General features: G+C 46.3%; 2 protein-coding genes and 1 non-coding gene across 3 annotated transcripts; 1 reads left to right on the forward strand and 2 right to left on the reverse strand.

The window, feature by feature from the left end:
* Positions 1–96: 96 nt before the first annotated feature.
* LOC135814258 (tubulin-folding cofactor B-like) lies at positions 97–7,317 on the reverse strand. Its single transcript, XM_065327357.1, has 6 exons — positions 7,079–7,317; positions 3,769–3,912; positions 3,266–3,365; positions 2,090–2,257; positions 1,562–1,637; positions 97–702 (listed from the first exon to the last, which is right to left on the reverse strand). Exons 1-6 carry the CDS (start codon positions 7,169–7,171, stop codon positions 588–590), a joined length of 696 nt encoding a protein of 231 aa, XP_065183429.1. The 5' UTR covers positions 7,172–7,317; the 3' UTR covers positions 97–587.
* Trnak-cuu (transfer RNA lysine (anticodon CUU)) lies at positions 4,520–4,592 on the reverse strand. Its single transcript has one exon. It is a non-coding gene; the product is annotated as a tRNA-Lys (tRNA).
* A 131-nt stretch (positions 7,318–7,448) lies between the features above and the next one.
* LOC135814257 (cleavage stimulation factor subunit 2-like) lies at positions 7,449–16,431 on the forward strand. Its single transcript, XM_065327356.1, has 10 exons — positions 7,449–7,778; positions 9,925–10,003; positions 10,238–10,425; positions 11,338–11,351; positions 11,718–11,834; positions 12,128–12,247; positions 13,263–13,343; positions 14,484–14,720; positions 15,011–15,190; positions 15,930–16,431. The coding sequence occupies exons 1-10, from the start codon at positions 7,601–7,603 to the stop codon at positions 16,044–16,046; spliced, it is 1,311 nt and encodes a 436-aa protein (XP_065183428.1). The 5' UTR covers positions 7,449–7,600; the 3' UTR covers positions 16,047–16,431.
* The last annotated feature ends 74 nt before the right edge of the window (positions 16,432–16,505 follow it).

A 16,505-nucleotide genomic window follows, 5' to 3' on the forward strand; every position in this document is an offset into this window, starting at 1 on the left:
CCATACAGAGCCACTGCCCAAAAATGAGACTCAACTATCCTTCACAAGGCGCGTGCACACACACATACAAGCGCGCTCCAGAAGAACACTCCGACGCAAGGATCACGATTATTCTGCACGGCACACCAGCAACCGCTGTTGCAAAACGTGCCAGAAAAAAAGACAATGCAGGTTACCAAAGCCCACGGTAGCATGCGCACATGCAGAAGCGTGGTTTGTCACGGTACGAAAAGGAGACTCAGGAAAGAAACCGAAAGAAATACAATTCCAAACAAACTATCCATAACAGCTATGTGCCCAGCACACTAGCATGAGAAATTGCATGAATATACGGTGCAGCATAAAGCAGCAGCTCCAATATATCAGCACAGCTGAGTTCTGCGATGATCGGTCAAGGTTATTATTTTCATGTTTGGTACTTCAAAGTACAATAATATGGTATGCGCCTCTGGAACTAGGAATAGCAACAGTGAAATATTGGCTAGTTTAACCTCAATGGCATGCGAGGATTTCCGGTTTGTGATTGCATGATGTGGTGATACTAATAGGGAAATAACTCAGCCCAGAGTACAGTACACAAGACTACTTTACAGTTCCTCGTCTTCAAAATTCTCTTCAGGGAAGTCTCCAACTGTGACAACTTTTGGCCGCTGGAAGACGCCATACTTGTCGTCGCACTCAAAGTACTGAACACCGTTGACACTGCACAATACACCCGGCACACAGAGCAACAAACCGATTCAAGCACACGTCACAGTACATGTGCAGTACTACGCAATGAAATCCGATCGGGTCAGTCAACTACGCGCCGGGCGTTGCGCAGTCCTACACTATTTGTAGACCTGCAAACACTGGGCTGCGAAATGGCGCAAGGCGCAAACTTGACTCACGCGATCAGATTTCATTGAGCAGCACCGTATATGAAGAAATGGAATTCCTCCTGCTGACTCCTCAGGTACAGTGCACACTGCACTGCAGCCCAGGACTTCTTGTGTGCCATAGTTTCATGAAACATCATGGAACTGCACCCGAGGAGGATTCCCTACTTCATTGGCCAGTATTGTATATAAACTTTAAAATGTAAGTTCTCTCTCTCTCTCTTTTCTCTCTCTCTCTCTCTCTCTCTCTCTCTCTCTCTCTCTCTCTCTCTCTCTCTCTCTCTCTCTCTCTCCCTCTCTCTCTCTCTCTCTCTCCAAAAGAAACATGAAAGGATTGCTTGAAGTAGCTGTACAACTATAACAGAAAGGCACTGGCCAGGACAAAGCACGAACCATAGAGCACTACTATGGCCACGACTCAGCTATGTTGCTCTTTACAGGATTTCTCATTCCCATTGAAAAGGTCTGTCAAACCATGCCAGTTTCACCCGCAGAGAAATAAGAATAGATAGATACCTGCATGGTCGGAAACTAAGAGGGTGAACAGATGTGCAACTCCAGTCTCGGGTAAGGTTACCCATACAATCAACTCCGAACTCATCAGAATAAGAAAGATACATGTACATGCAGCATTAGTGACTTCAACACAGAGCTAAGAACGAGAGCACTAGAGAACGGCTAACCTGCCATTATTCTTGCCCAATGGCTCATCGAGCTTCACACCAATCCAAAGGCATCCAGGCTTGAACTGGGTTTCACCTAAAGGCACCACCAGGTAAAACAACCAGAAGAAAGAGCTTATGTGATGTACATGTACTTCCTCCGAGAACTAACACTTGGCACGTGTTGTACGACGATAGAAGAGAAGAGGATTGACCTACATGTAATATGATCAGAAGCTTCACGGCACGCTAAAGCACAACATGCTAGAAGTATAAAACTCAACCCTACACTGCTGCGCACACAGTGGTATCTCAAGAAAACAGCGCAAAGAAAGTTACAGATGCTATCCCATTTGAGATGCAGACAGAGAGTAAGAGAAATCTGGAGAGAGAGAGAGAGAGAGAGAGAGAGAGAGAGAGAGAGAGAGAGAGAGAGAGAGAGAGAGACGAAGGCAGACAGAGACAGACAGAGACAGACAGACAGACAGAGAGCAAGCAGCATTCATCCATTGACAGGCCCAAAGTTCAAACGCTCAAGCACGGTCTTACCTATGAACATTACACTGCCATAACGAGTCGGCTTCTCCACTTTACACCGGTCTCCTACCTTCATACCAGCAGCTGCTTCCCTGTCAACAGCTAGCTCATCAACTTGCTCTGAGCCATCATCTGCAAAGCGGCCAAGCTTCATGCGACGCTTGAATGCTCGCACAGAGTCTGAACAATGCATACACCAGAGTGAAGACAATCCTCAATAGGGGTAGTATGGACGCAAAATGGTCACATGCAAATGCACTAAAGGCTGATTCATACAGGTCCTACCTCGTTAGTAGATATCTCTGGGCCATCGAAAAAGTTATCTTATAACGAGACTTATCTTGTAGCAGGACTTGCAGCTTAAGGTGAAATAGGCACTACTTCGTACTTACCGGGGCTACCCTCGATACAACATAAATTATCGATGCTTCAATTCGTTATAAGATAATTGAAAATCTCCAACATAACTTTTCCTTGGATGCAAAGGATCGTCCATATTCACAAATACATAGACATAATACGTTTCCTCTTTCTGCTTTATCCTACGTGTTTTGGCCTTGGTTCTGCAGGGTCAATATTATCTTATACTGAGGGTTTGGCACTCCAGGGACCTGAGCAAAGGGTCGTTATAACGGATTTTATGTACTAACGGATTATGTTGTATTGTAACCGGACCTGTAAACAGTTGTATAGACCACGTTTCTCCAGGGGATTTCAGATTTCCATTTACTAACAGGGTTTATGTACTAACCGGACTCGTTATAATGAGGGAGGACCTGTATTTCATTTCGAGTACGGGAAACACGTCGCGTCGCGAAAAAGTTGATCTGAGCTCAACTATTTCGCGTACGGGAAAGCCATCGCGCGATGACTTTCCCGTACAACCTTGACAGCCGCTTGGTTACTTGCACGTGATGCCCATTACTCTGAAGCATTTCGATAGTACATGTATTCATACCGTGGCATTCAAGCTTTCTGTCTGGTCCCACATATCCAGGTTTTGAAGAAAACAACATTATCCGTACAGTAGTATGGTGAATCATGGCACATCTACAGAAGCATAATTATTGAAATAATTATGCACTGCAAGGGTATGCAAGCTCAGCACTCGTGATTGACAAACATTGTCCGCAGAGAGCCGGCCATGAAGAAAGAGCATGGGCAGTAATGCCCCGGCAGGGCTCTGACCTTCTCTCTTTTCATAGTCCTCCTCTTTCATTTCCACCTTCTCCACCTGTGACAGGTCATTGAGCTGCTGAGCGGTCTGATTGGGATCCTTGTCAACAACCTGCAGTAGTCAATGAAAAAGCAATCCTAGGTTAAAATATATACAGTACAATCATTACAGAAACGGGAATGGCATGTAATGGAGTGGCACCACAGGGGAGATACAAGCCCTACAAATCCTACCCACAGTGGCATGTGTGTATAGCCACATGTACCACTCCCGGGCGCACGGAATGCTGGTCTTCATAGACAAGTCGTCTTTCTACACAGGTCCGAACGGTCCGGGGCTGGAGATGACAGCTTTCCCAAGACAGTGGGTCTTCCACTGCAGTGGTGCAAACGCACCAGGTGATCAACATACACACTGCAAATTACAATCAGGACTTTCATTCTAGAACCTAGGCGGGATACAGGTTTACGTTCAGAACAATACCAGCACCAGCAGTATCCGTGTGAACACATACTTGCAGCCTCATTCCATTCAGTGCACCGTACGCTGAAAGCGACTTTGATCCATCGTCAAGGGCAGCTACAGGTGCATCATCTTCTGTTCTCAAGTGAAGATTCTGAAAGGCTGCCGGTGTGCCAACAATGAGTTCAAGCTTGTTCTACAATATATGGGCACACGCAGACAGACGCAGACACACACACACACACACACACACACACACACACACACACACACACACACACACACACACACACACACACACACACACACACACAAGCAGATATGGAAGGCAAGTACTGTTGGCAGCTGCTGAGGTGACAAAGTCGGATTAGGCCGAGCAGCGTCGGCAATGTAAAAGAACAGCTAGAACACCCTGTAAAAAAAGAAGAAATTATCGTGTCCGTTCCCGAAGGGAACTCACGACGGCCGCTAACATCCGTCCTCACCCTGTCCTATACTGTAAAGTGAGAAACCTTCGCTAGAGACTACAATTATTATAAATCTCTTACTGTACAAGTACAAATTTTCGTTTGGAATTAACTTTCGCTATGTTCGTTAGCGGGCACGAAATAACTAAAGTTTGTACCTAAGTTTTTTTTCTGAACGTTCGGGGTGACAGCCTCAACCAAAAACGAAATCTAGTACGTATATAAACAAGCCTGCTGGTGGAGTGAAATAACAAAAGATTTCGTGAACGAAAATTTGTACTTTACAGTATCAAATAAGCAAAGATTATCGTGTCCAGGGAGAATACAAAAAAGTAGCGCCCAACGTGGGGCTCGAACCCACGACCCTGAGATTAAGAGTCTCATGCTCTACCGACTGAGCTAGCCGGGCTGCATACTTCACAATGACACATAATCCATCCTGTATCGGCAAGAGTACATAACCCCCCAGAGTGTGCAACTCGACTATGGGTGCTGTCCTGACCAGGGAGTCGTAAAATATTTTACGACTCCCTGGTCCTGACAGAATTTCAAGTTGACGTCATTTTGATGATGCAATGCGCACTGTACACGGATTATCAGACGAATCCGGAACCTGTGGTTGACCGAAGCCGATCTGATCCTGTACAAATTATTGCAAAGTAAAACGTGTGATGAGTTGACACCCGTACACATGTTGTAAATCACTGGTGCAAGGAGCATTGCGTCATAAATAATGACGTCAACTTGAAATTCTGTCGGGACAGCAGGGTATGTGGGAGTTGCACACTCTGGGGGGGGGGGGGGGGGGGGGGTGATGTACTCTTGGTATCGGCAAGAGTCCATAATCCCCCAGAGTGTGCAACTGGGATGGGGTTGTGGGACGGAGTAATCCGCGATGTACGTCATTTTTTGGGTCAGACTTGCGTCATTCCGTCGACGCCGTCCACCACCCAAACACACTTCCCCTACTCATGATGTCACACTATGACGTGCAACACGGATTTCGCCGTCCCAGATCGGATCAGTGACTCTTGGTATCGGGCATTGAATTTGTAGTGATGAAGGTCAGACATCCATTCTGTGCGACACCGGCAAGCCGCTGCAACAGAGTAGGAAAGCTGTTGATCTGCTTCCCAGGAAGCTACTCACCATTTGCGCACAATGAAAGTAGGGATCTCAGCGCGTGAACTGCGCAGCCAGTCTGCGCAGGTGAGATTTTCGATCCCAAACGCGTCCAGTGCAGAAATCGTGGAAAAGAACATTTTTTTCGAAATAAATCAAGTTGAAGAAGACAGTAGAAATGGCTGAATATTGCGTCCAGGAAAGCACGTTCTACAGCCATCTCCAAGCTACCTATCTCCCAGACACTCTCTCAGAGGAACTATGGAGGGTCAAAGAGCACAATCTTTCACTCTTGGACGCAGCGTGAACACCTCTTCTACTGAGCGCGATGTCTTCTCTCCGAGTGATAATGGCGGCGATGTTCGCGATGGCTGATGCACTGAAAATCGAAGTTAGGACAATCTAACCGGAGAAAACGTCTGAATTTTTGACTGAATCCTCTCTGAAGTGGGTTCTTGCCGCATGGAAAATTATAGGAAAATCGACCGGGGCAATATCGCCGGTCCTTCGGCGGGAATTACAAAGTATGTTCGAACGACGATTCCGCTAGTGTCCACCGCGTCCCCTACTGGCCCTAGTGAGTAGTGTCGAAAATCGACCGTCGCAATTTTTCTGCTGTGTCCGCGAGCTGCACTCAAAACTCGATGACACAATGTATGCGCAAACACCCTGCGCACTGCACGCGCCGAGATCCCTAATGAAAGGCAACATTTCACCATCACTAGCATCAGTCCTCTGCTATGGATACTTCGCTGACCCTACTCCAGTGAGTCAAGTGCAATGATGCTACGTGATAGAACTGGAGGGTTCTGTATATTGGCCATGGCCAATACGCGTAAGGTGATGGTTCAATACAAGAGCTAGAGCGACAGATCTAGAGGGTAGTGTAAAACTACACAGGCAATACAACAGATACAATACAAAGCATTCGCCAGAACACTCTGTGACTCTGTATCCCTCTGTCTGTCTGTCTGTCTGTCTGTCTCTCTCATTACGCAATGCAGCGGTCACTCATAGCTGCAAGTGCAATGTTTTTTTGTTTTTTTTGTATTCTTTATTTAGAGTGGGAAGTCCAAAACAGGCCCTAGCCTAATAACAATGGTCCCACTAGTGAGGGAATGCTGTATATCTGTGCATAAGGATCAGTGAGTGTAACAGCAACTAGTAGGGAAAGAAAAAGAGAGAAGAAAAACAACTCAAAACAGGAGTTGCGACTTGCATAGGAAGAAAATAACGGAAAGAGCAGTGCATACAGCATTTATAAAGAGGCTTATTTATCTGGTAACCAAAAAGGCAAGAGCCATTGACTTAAAGCGATTGCGTTTTCTTTCTTGCCTGACCGCAGCGGGGAGCTGGGTCCATAAGATGGTCCCAGCATAGGTAACACGTTTGGCAAGATATGCAGTTGGGCTGGCTGGGACAATCAGTAAATTGCTGTGCCCACCACGAGTTTGAGTGGAATTACTGCGGCTGAAAAAGTTAGCGAACAACATACTGATGTTAGAGGAGTCATGGAGACAACGCCAGATAAAAACCAGAAAGTGCATGTTGGCGTATGTGGTCAATGTTTGGATGTTCATGCGTGTAAGAATATTGCTTGTGGGTGCCCCATCGTGGCCTAGCGCCTTGGCATTACAGCAATGAGAACCTGTTCTTGCACATCCTTGGTGTGTGGGTATTAAAAAAAAACATTTACTACAGGCTCTGGTAGAGGTCAATGCCATTCAGTACATGTACCTTGCTTCAAATAGTACATGTATCGGTGTTGCTCACCTTCAGCTCCGAAATTGTCAAATCCGTTGGAAATCGTCTCTCAGTGGAAATACTGCCACTCGTAGAATACACCATTAGGGCAACAGAAGCCATTCTGACGCAACGCTAGCAAAACCTGAGAGAGCTATGCAATTTTTCTGAAAGCTGGATAAGAAAACCAGAACTACAGCAGAAGGAAAGGCGAAGACAATCACAATCCACAATCTGTCCTGCTTTTATTTCTGCTGACACAATCTGTTTACCAAACACATTCACGTAGTTGACCGGCCGGCCATGATGTCATTCCCGCGGTTTTTCAAACAATGTCGTGCTTTTCTCCATTTCACAGGAAAATTTCGTCGTGAACATGAACTGAGCTGTACGTAATTCGTACGTAAAGCTGTTTGAAGTGTTTCAGATTTTGGATTTTGTTTTGAGGAACCAATTGTTTACAAATATTTTCAAGGAGACGTGCCTACTGGACCGCCGCTGTTTGCAGCTGTGTTTTAAGGAGGAATCTAGGAATCTAGATATCCTGAAGTGATGAACGCTGTGCCACCGCCTCCGTCACTGGGAGGGGCAGGGTATGGAGCATCTGGCTCGCAATTTCAAGGGCAGCAGCAGCATCACCATCAACATGCTCATGGCCAGGGCTTTCCTAGCATGCCACATTCATCTGGAGGTGGATCACAGAAGGAGCGATCTCTTAGATCAATATTCGGTGAGAGGGATATTACTATTTAAAATCGAAAATTAAGAGCAATTTTCTAAATTTCATTCAACACGACGTCTTCATACCAACACCTCATAAGAGAAGACGGGGCTTCTCAGTTCACGCCGAGCGTTGCGAAGTACTGGCCCGGCATAGACACTGAGCTATAGACTGGTGCCATGGTGCGGAACGCTCAGTTAGACCCAATTTCATTGAGTATGACGGACAACAGAAGGCTTGTGTCGCTTGGTGACTTGCAGCGCCTCCGGATCCTGGCAAGGGACCGTGCAGGGTGGAGAGGACTCTGTGCCGTCGTATGTTCCTCTTGACTGGATTACACAGAACGGATATATATGATGTCATTTGATTTATGTTTTTGGCAGAGCATTCTATTTCCGGCATATGCGAATATGTGGGTTGCCATTGTGCGGCTGACATTGCCGCGGAAATGCATAATAATAATAATAATAATAATAATAATAATAATAATAATAATAATAATGACTGTAAACTGTAGTACAGTCAACTTCGTTAATAACGACTGCGGATATAACGACAATTCGCGAATAATGACACTATTTCCATGCCCAGAGCAAAGTCCCATCTAACTGTAATACATATAATGAGACCTCGGGTATAAGGACACTTCGCGAATAAGGGCCCTTTTCTGATACCCCGCCGAGTGTCGTTATATATACATGTACTTTTGCTTTTGAATGGTGCCGTGACTATCAGTATAAACCAGTATATTATTACATGTATAGCCAACGCTATAACCGATCTCAACGTGTACAGTACTGGCCAAAGAAATCCAACACCTCATGAATGAAATAGCGCAGGGCGCTACGCAGCCCTAGCACTGCACTCGAGCGCGGTGCTACTTTATTCATGAGGTTGGATTTCTCTGGCCAGAACGTTACATGTCGAGTAGAACCCGGGTTAAACCGGATTAGGGATCGGAGCCCGGGGGGGGGGGGGGGGCACTTGGCACGTACATTGTGCGGGTGATCCTTCGGAGCCCGGGGGAGGGGGGGGTCACTTGGCATGTACATTGTGTGGGTGATCCTTATACCGGGATTTAATTTCCGGCCCAAGGGGGGGGGGGTCCCCCGTCGGTTTCCGAGGAAGCCGTAATTTTTTCGCTCCAAACTATTTTTCCGGGGTCCATCCACTCACAAGAATTCGTTTTGCACACCTTTTTGCCCATCCCTGTACAACTGAGTCCAGCTATGTCCGCACAGAGTTAGGTGGATCCCTAACCTGGGTTCTACTCTATATGTAGAAAATACAGTGACATGTACAGTAGTCGGCACTGATCCAGGGCTACAGCTTTGCACTGTGTGTCGGATTTTACCTAGCACAACTGTGCACGTATCACCTTATTAGTTACAAACTTACAATGGCATAATAACAGTGGCATACTCACTTTTCAAGGGTGGGATCAAAGCAATTTTTTGTTATTCCCATGGAGAATAGTGGAAGAATTCCGTGAAATGTACAGACTAAAAAATTGAAAGTGTTGTGCAAGATCACAGTTTGTGGACTTTATTTCCTGTAAATCACAAGATCCCGAGTTCGAGACCCACGCTGGGAGCAGGGTGCCTGTGCTCTGCTAACAAATGCAGTGATGCATGCGTGAACCACACTACATACAATGAACTGCGCCGACACCCACGGTCAACTGGGTACTCACTACTTGGAGTGAGCGTAACGTAGATGCAGCTAAAGAGGTCCCCCCCTTTTTGGGCATTGGTCGTGAGACTTACCACATCACCCTCGCCGTTTATGGCGCTGCATCTGCTACCCTGGTATAATCACTGAAATCAGGCATGGTGGTGGCCTGGCACAAGCAAAACTTCTCTAAGCTTGTTTCTCAACACCATCGTAAGCCGATGGTAACACGGCTGTGCAGACTTTACTTTTTTAAGTTTTTTTACTACAACATTGCGCTGATCATTCACGCACCACTTTCCCACCAAGGTGCCAAGGGGTATTATATTCTTTGTAGGATATACATGTTTGTAGTCCACTGTTTACTCTGTTGTGCATAATCTCCCGACTATTACGTTGCAGCATGAAACTCTGAGTAGAGACGGACTGATTCTCATCCACTGCGGGCGCCCGGGTGCGTGCGTGTGTGTGTGTGTGTGTGCAGTTGGCAACATACCATACGAGGCGACAGAGGAGCAGCTAGTTGAGATCTTCCGCGAGGTTGGGCCAGTTGTCAGCTTTCGGTATGTGCTGTGGTTCTACACATATTTACCCCTTTGAAACAGTCCATTTTCTCATGGACAGTGAATGGTGCTCACATTATACACATTGCCTGAACCTATCCATAATGTATAGACTGGACCGTAATTGTCATCTTTAGGCAACAGGCGGCACGATGTATCGCAAGTAACTCCGTCTTATTTTGTTTCCACGTGTATGTGTTCAACATTATTGTGTGTGTTCTGTTGGATTTGCAGTCTTGTGCTGGACAAGGAGACACAGCGGCCAAAGGGTTATGGCTTCTGCGAGTATCAGGATTCGGAAACAGCCGCCAGTGCTGTTAGAAACCTGGCTGCGCGAGAACTGCACGGCCGCACGCTCAGAGTCGACAGTTCAGCCAATGCCAAGATGCAGCAGCGAGGCGAGGATGACCCTGCGGCTGTCGGTATGTGATGTGTGATCTTTGCTGTATATCTAGTGTTCTGCCTGGCGGTTATACGGGGAACATGGTCTGTGGTGAGGTTGTAGTCTACCTAACAACGATATTGTATGGCAGCAGTGCCGAGAAAATACTAGGGTTGAATTTTCACGTGTGAGTAATGTGAGTAATATGGGCGAAATGCGAGCGACGCGTGAGGGACATGGGCATCTGTAACAGCTCAATCTCACCGATACTGTATCACTAGAGCGCCCCACCGCCACACAACCCTTTCGCCGAGCCTAGTGGCCGTGTTTTGAGGTGGGGCGGATAAGCGAGTCCTGTCTTCAGGTCATACGCTATGTCGTTATGTGCACCAGTGAATCTCAATCTTATTTTGAACACTAACTACATGCATGCATAAACACATGCAATCATGCACAGATCATGCACAGATCATGCACAGATCATGCACAGATATGGTAAATATAAGAAGACAGTACTCAGTACATGACACGAACACCTTCCCTTGCTGTGTGATACTTGCTTTTGAATACATGTATTCGGAACAAGTTACTTACTTGAATATTGAAATGTTGATTCTGTAATCATTGTTTCTTGTAGCTATTGCATAGACGTGACATTGTATGTATGTGCACGCCCATGTGTGCTGCGATGTGTTGTTGTTGTTTGAATTCTTTATTGTTGTTGCTGTTGCTGCTGCTGCTGCTGCTGTTGTTGTTGTTGTTGTTGTTGTTGTTGTTGTTGTTGTTGTTGTTGTTGTTGTTGTTGTTGTTGTTGTTGTTGTTGTTGCTGTTGCTGTTGCTGTTGTTGTTGTTGTTGTTGTTGTTGTTGTTGTTGTTGTTGTTGTTGTTGTTGCGAACCCTATTCAACAAACCCACTGCTGATGTCATCCGTTTGAAACCGGCTGTTTTCTAGCTGCTCAGGCTGAGGTAAGAATACAAGTAGCTGTCGTGCAATTCTGCATGTATGTGTCTGTTTGCACATGAGGTGCCAGTGTTGTTTGTGACTGCAGGTATTTCACCTCATGATTCAGTTTCTCTAAATGCACTTATTGTGCTTTCTGGCAATTACTTCTACTACTTATTCGTTGCTAGCTGGTGAAATTAATCCCCATGTAGACAGTAGTAGCATGTTGGAAGAATTATTTTAATGTGCATGTATGTGTGCCTGAGCTTAAACGTTTTAAATTGGGAAGAACCTGGACCAATATGTTCAGCAGTCCTCGCTTACCATCACTGTGTCATGTTGTGTGCTTGTGCGGTGCGTTGTTTGTATCGTTGTGCCCTCCTCTCTAGCGTTTACCAGTGACGCAAGTGGAGTCTGTGGATCCGGAGGATGCACCTAAGGTGATCGCCAAGGCTGTCGATGCTCTCCCTGCTCGCCACGTGTTTGACATTCTCACTCAGCTCAAGGTGAGCAGCAGGCTTTTGCCAACCAGGAATACGTCCCACGGACCTTGTGGAGCTCATTTTGAATTTCCTGGAGTGGTAGTTCTGGCAGCACTTCTACCGGTGGTTGTTTGGATCGGCCTGAGTGATTGTTGATTATCGATTGCATGAGCACCAGGGTGTAGTATGATATTGCAACAGCAGTGAGCGGAACATCCGTGCCATGTACTGTGTGAGGGAAATGCCTGATCGACATGTAGTACGTCATCTGCACTGCTAGTGACGATTTCTCTGCCTGTCCTTTGTCCATCGTCCAGCGCACTGCACATCACTATCCCGAAGAGGCTCATCAGATGCTGGCATCGCACCCGCATGTGGCCTATGCAGCCTTGCTGGCTCAAGTTGCACTAGGATACGTTGACCCGGACATTGCAGAAGTAAGTTGATGGCTGTACCACTACTTGTAGTGCCGTATTTCCGTGATTGTACAGTCCATTTCAAAACTATAGACGCGTAGGGTTTTTGAAATATTTCAAATTTGGCTGGAGCTTTTTGAGAATAGTTTTCGGAATATTGCTCAGGTCCGCTCCACAATTACTCTCATATAGTTTCTAAACGATTGGATAACAGACGCCCAATTTGGAAAAATTTATGCACAAAGTGATCACAGATTTTATGTGGTATAGATGCTGGCATAACGGTTTTTGCCTAGGTACGCGTCTTTTGTTTTGAAATGGACTGTAAGTCACACTTGACTGTACTGTAAAAGCAGAAATTTTCGGTGGTGTAATATTTTCGGTATTCGCCAAAATCGGCGGTTCGGTAGAGGGAAATTTTCGGTAAAACCCGTTCTCCAGGTAGGTGTACTACAGTACTAGTACTACATGCATACAGTATCGGTTGTACCGAAATTTTCGGTGCGTTTTATTATCGGTAAAAATTGTCGGCACCGAAGTTACCGAAAATAAAACACCACCGACAATTTCTGCTTTTACAGTAAGTCGCATCCCATTTCCAGGCCCATGTCATATCGCTTTGATATATTCACTTCAGTAGTGATCATGCGCGATTGTTAAGCACACCCTTTGTTGGCCCTGACGTTGAGGTTAAAAAGGTGCAACTTGTATTCGGGGGAAATACGGTAGCTCTGCGTGTATCAGATCAACACTGAAGATTCTTGTAGAGAGCAGCAGGAACTGCAGTATGAGATGGGCAGCAGTTATAACTGCACATAGGTACTTGAACTAGTACATTGCGACGCTGTTCAAGGGCAGCACAGCCAGGTGCTACGGGCAATCTTTTTTATATTTTTAAATACACATGTGAGAGTAGGCTATATCCAGTGAGCTGTCAAGTGGTACGCAGGCTTTCACGAGATTATTTCCGTGTCTGTGCGTGCGCGTGTGTGTGTGTGGGTGTGCACACGCGCTATGCCCTGTGTTGTTTTACTAGGGTCTGATACATCCCACTCGAGCACCTGTGCCTATCCTTAGACCGCTGGCACAAACACCCATGGCTACAACAAGCACAGCGGTAAGGATTCTTCGAACCCATTTGCTTCCCGGCGTGCGCATGGGCTCTTCGAAGTGCACGTACCGCTGTGTGCGGGAACGTCTTGTCTGTCTCTCTGTGCATGTGTGTGTGTGTGTGTGTGTGTGTGTGTGTGTTTGTATGTGAATGTGTGTGTACGTGTTTGTATGTGTACATGTTTGTACATGCATATATGCACGTGTGTGGGTGTACCAGTACCGGAAAATGGACAAACGGGCCGGTATTAATTAACACACATACAGTATAACCTGGTTTCAGCGACCACCCCGCGGTGCAAGCAAAAGCGGTCGTTAAGAACCAGGTCCCATACATTCGTGGCATATCGGATCATAAATTATGACATAATTATACATACATTTTAATGTGCATGTGCATGATCGTACTCATTTTGACAGGCGTGGAGCATAGAAGACTTCCGTGCAGGCAAAGCACACGTCACTCAAGTGAATGCAGTTCATCCTGCACTGTCACTTGTCACTTCTGTTGACTGCATGCACTTGCGTCAGAGCGCACTTCAACCCTGTTGCACTCAGCCCTGCCAGCCAAGATGGCACTTTTGGCTGGTTTTGGTCGCTGTGTGCAGGTCCAATATGGCACTTGGTGGTGGCTGTGTGCAGGTCCAATATGGCACTTGGTGGTGGCATGCATGCATGCACAGTAGGCTCTACCGGCACAGCACTGAGCAGTCTGCGCTGCACGGGGTCTCTGCCTAGCCTGCTGCAGTCGAGTCGAGCACTGGATGCGGCCCACGCACCGTACACCTATCGGTAGCTTAGCAGCGCACTGGCCGGTTTTTTTGGCAACGATTGTAGTATTCATACCTCTATTAGATAAATCACTGTGTATTCACCAGGTATGGAATGTGGATAAGAAAATCTCCCGATATTGCAAACAAATACCATTGATCCGTTGCTGTTCATCCTAAAGAGGTTTGACTGTAAATGGGATGCAGTACTCTATTGATGGACTATATTTATTAATCTATTGATGTGTGTTGAAACAGTAGTAAGAGGATGAAGAATGTGTTTTAACTCCGAGTTTCACGCACCATTAAAGCGATCATCAGAAATAGTATTTATGTGTGTTGCCATGATGTGTATTGTTATGGTTGTATACTTACAGACTTCCTCCCAGAATAGTACTCCATCAGCTCAGCGTGTCAATAGTGCCGGAAGTAGTCGATCACAAGCAGCTCCACCAGCACATGCCTACTCGCCTTCCAAACTCCAATCGCCCATACAGAGTAGCGGTGGTGGCTACGGACATGACCGAAGTCCGGGTGTTCTCTACGGCCGCCCGCCGCCGGGATTGTCCGGTTCAGCAAGCGGACCACCACCGTCTCAGCATTCTCCTGGCATTGTGAGTCTGTGCTGGACTTAGTGTACTGACCGCTGCTGCTGCTGCTGCTGCTATATGTACACTTACTTCTCTGGAGTTGGGGCAGATGTTCTTTTAAGAGGGCCACTACAACATATTATGTGTGTGCATGTATGTATGTGTGTATGTATGTATGTGTGTGTGTGTATGTGTGTGCATGTATGTGTGTGCATGTATGTGTGTGCATGTATGTGTGTGCATGTATGTATGTGTGTGTGTGTGTGTGTGTGTGTGTGTGTGTGTGTGTGTGTGTGTGTGTGTCATGTTTGCAGAGAGGAGATCGAGGTGGTGGTGGTGGCGGTGGCACCAATGGTGGCTTTGGGCCAAGGGGTCCACGCGGCTCATCCACGTCTGGGTCTGTCGGTAGAAGCCCAACACCTACAGCAGCACAGCTGAGTTCACTTCAGTTATCACTTCCGGGTGGTGCACTTCCGGGCTCAGAAAAGGAGAAGGTATGGATAAACACACTGTGCTGTCTTTTTCATAACTCATAAGCCGATGTCTTGAGTACAGGCCTGATTTTCAAGATTGATCTTTAGCACCGGTTTTTCGCTCTACGTGATTTCTCCACAATCTGAAGCATGCCTTGTTATGTTGGACCTTGTATTTCGCGCGGCTTGAACTTTGCCATGGATAAATCCGGAACTGCGAAAAAATATTTCAAAAAGTCCTACGGAGGACCGAACGTAGGAAAGTGCTTTCCTACGGAAATCCGTAGAGAGATTTACGTATGAAAGTTGCCCTCGCTCCCCGGCGCTTACGACATACAGATTTTCTAACGTATTTATGTAGAGCAAAACCTCCCTAATATTCCCCTTGGGATTTATTCATGGAAACACTTGTAAAAGCTTGGAGCCTGGTCTGCGCATCGTTGTGTGAGGAAAAAACTTGGCTGTCATACCCGACTTTACTGTTTGTATGCATGGGTAAATCTGCGTGTGCTCGTGGTTGGGCTGTGTACGTTCTTTATATATCAGAACTGTTTTTCAAAATAATTAAAAATACATTCTGGTGTGCTTGGGTATGCGTGTGTGTGTGTGTGTGTGTGTGTGTGTGTGTGTGTGTGTGTGTGTATGTGCACGTGTGTGTGTGTGTGTGTGTGTGTGTATGTGCACGTGTGTGTGTATGTGTTGTGCATGTGCATGATTGTGGTGCACGCATGTCTGTGTGTGTGTGTGTGTGTGTGTACAGGCTGAGCTTGTCATGCAGGTGTTGAATTTATCTGATCAGGACCTGAAACTACTGACACCGGAGCAGCAAGAGTCTGTCAGGCTACTCAAACAGCAAGTATCATCTGCTATCAAGTGATGTCACACTGGTGTAGAGCTTCAAACTTGTACTTCACAATATACATGGTCATTCACACGCTGCTATAAATCTTCTCCGCTTTTGAACATATTTGTTCGGTTGTTCCGCCCTGTTCTGTCTGCGATAGTTGCTGTGCTTTAGGCGTTGGCTTGTGCTTTTCCGCATGTGTACTTGCGCCGTGCCATATTTATGATCGTGCCACACTATGCAGTCTACAGTTTTGTGGTACCCTCCCCCGCTTTGATATTCGACTCCTAACATGAAACAACACTGTATCATTGTGTTTCTCTACGGACTGGTGCAGATTATGCTTCGAGCTCCCTTGAATGTTTAGCGCATAATAAAAAGAAGAACGATTTATAAAAAGAGAGTGACTAAAACGTAATGGCTGTTTGCAGCGGCTGTGTTCCGTTGGTGAACAAAATTTACTGCGTGCGAATGCAATCCCATTGCTGTGTG

The sequence above is a fragment of the Sycon ciliatum genome, chromosome 4 (genome assembly GCF_964019385.1).
Source record: "Sycon ciliatum chromosome 4, ocSycCili1.1, whole genome shotgun sequence".
Lineage (NCBI taxonomy): Eukaryota > Metazoa > Porifera > Calcarea > Leucosolenida > Sycettidae > Sycon > Sycon ciliatum.

What these genes read in the sequence shown, in the direction of transcription:
- LOC135814257 (XM_065327356.1), top strand. Translation starts at nt 7,601, where the DNA reads ATGAACGCTGTGCCACCGCCTCCGTCACTGGGAGGGGCAGGGTATGGA. An exon ending in TTGACCCGGACATTGCAGAA is followed by an intron (nt 12,248 to 13,262) that starts GTAAGTTGATGG and finishes TTGTTTTACTAG; the next exon opens with GGTCTGATACATCCCACTCG. An exon ending in TGGCTACAACAAGCACAGCG is followed by an intron (nt 13,344 to 14,483) that starts GTAAGGATTCTT and finishes GTATACTTACAG; the next exon opens with ACTTCCTCCCAGAATAGTAC.
- LOC135814258 (XM_065327357.1), bottom strand. Translation starts at nt 7,171, where the DNA reads ATGGCTTCTGTTGCCCTAATGGTGTATTCTACGAGTGGCAGTATTTCC. An exon ending in TGGCAGTGTAATGTTCATAG is followed by an intron (nt 1,638 to 2,089) that starts GTAAGACCGTGC and finishes TGGTGCCTTTAG; the next exon opens with GTGAAACCCAGTTCAAGCCT. An exon ending in TTGGGCAAGAATAATGGCAG is followed by an intron (nt 703 to 1,561) that starts GTTAGCCGTTCT and finishes TGTATTGTGCAG; the next exon opens with TGTCAACGGTGTTCAGTACT.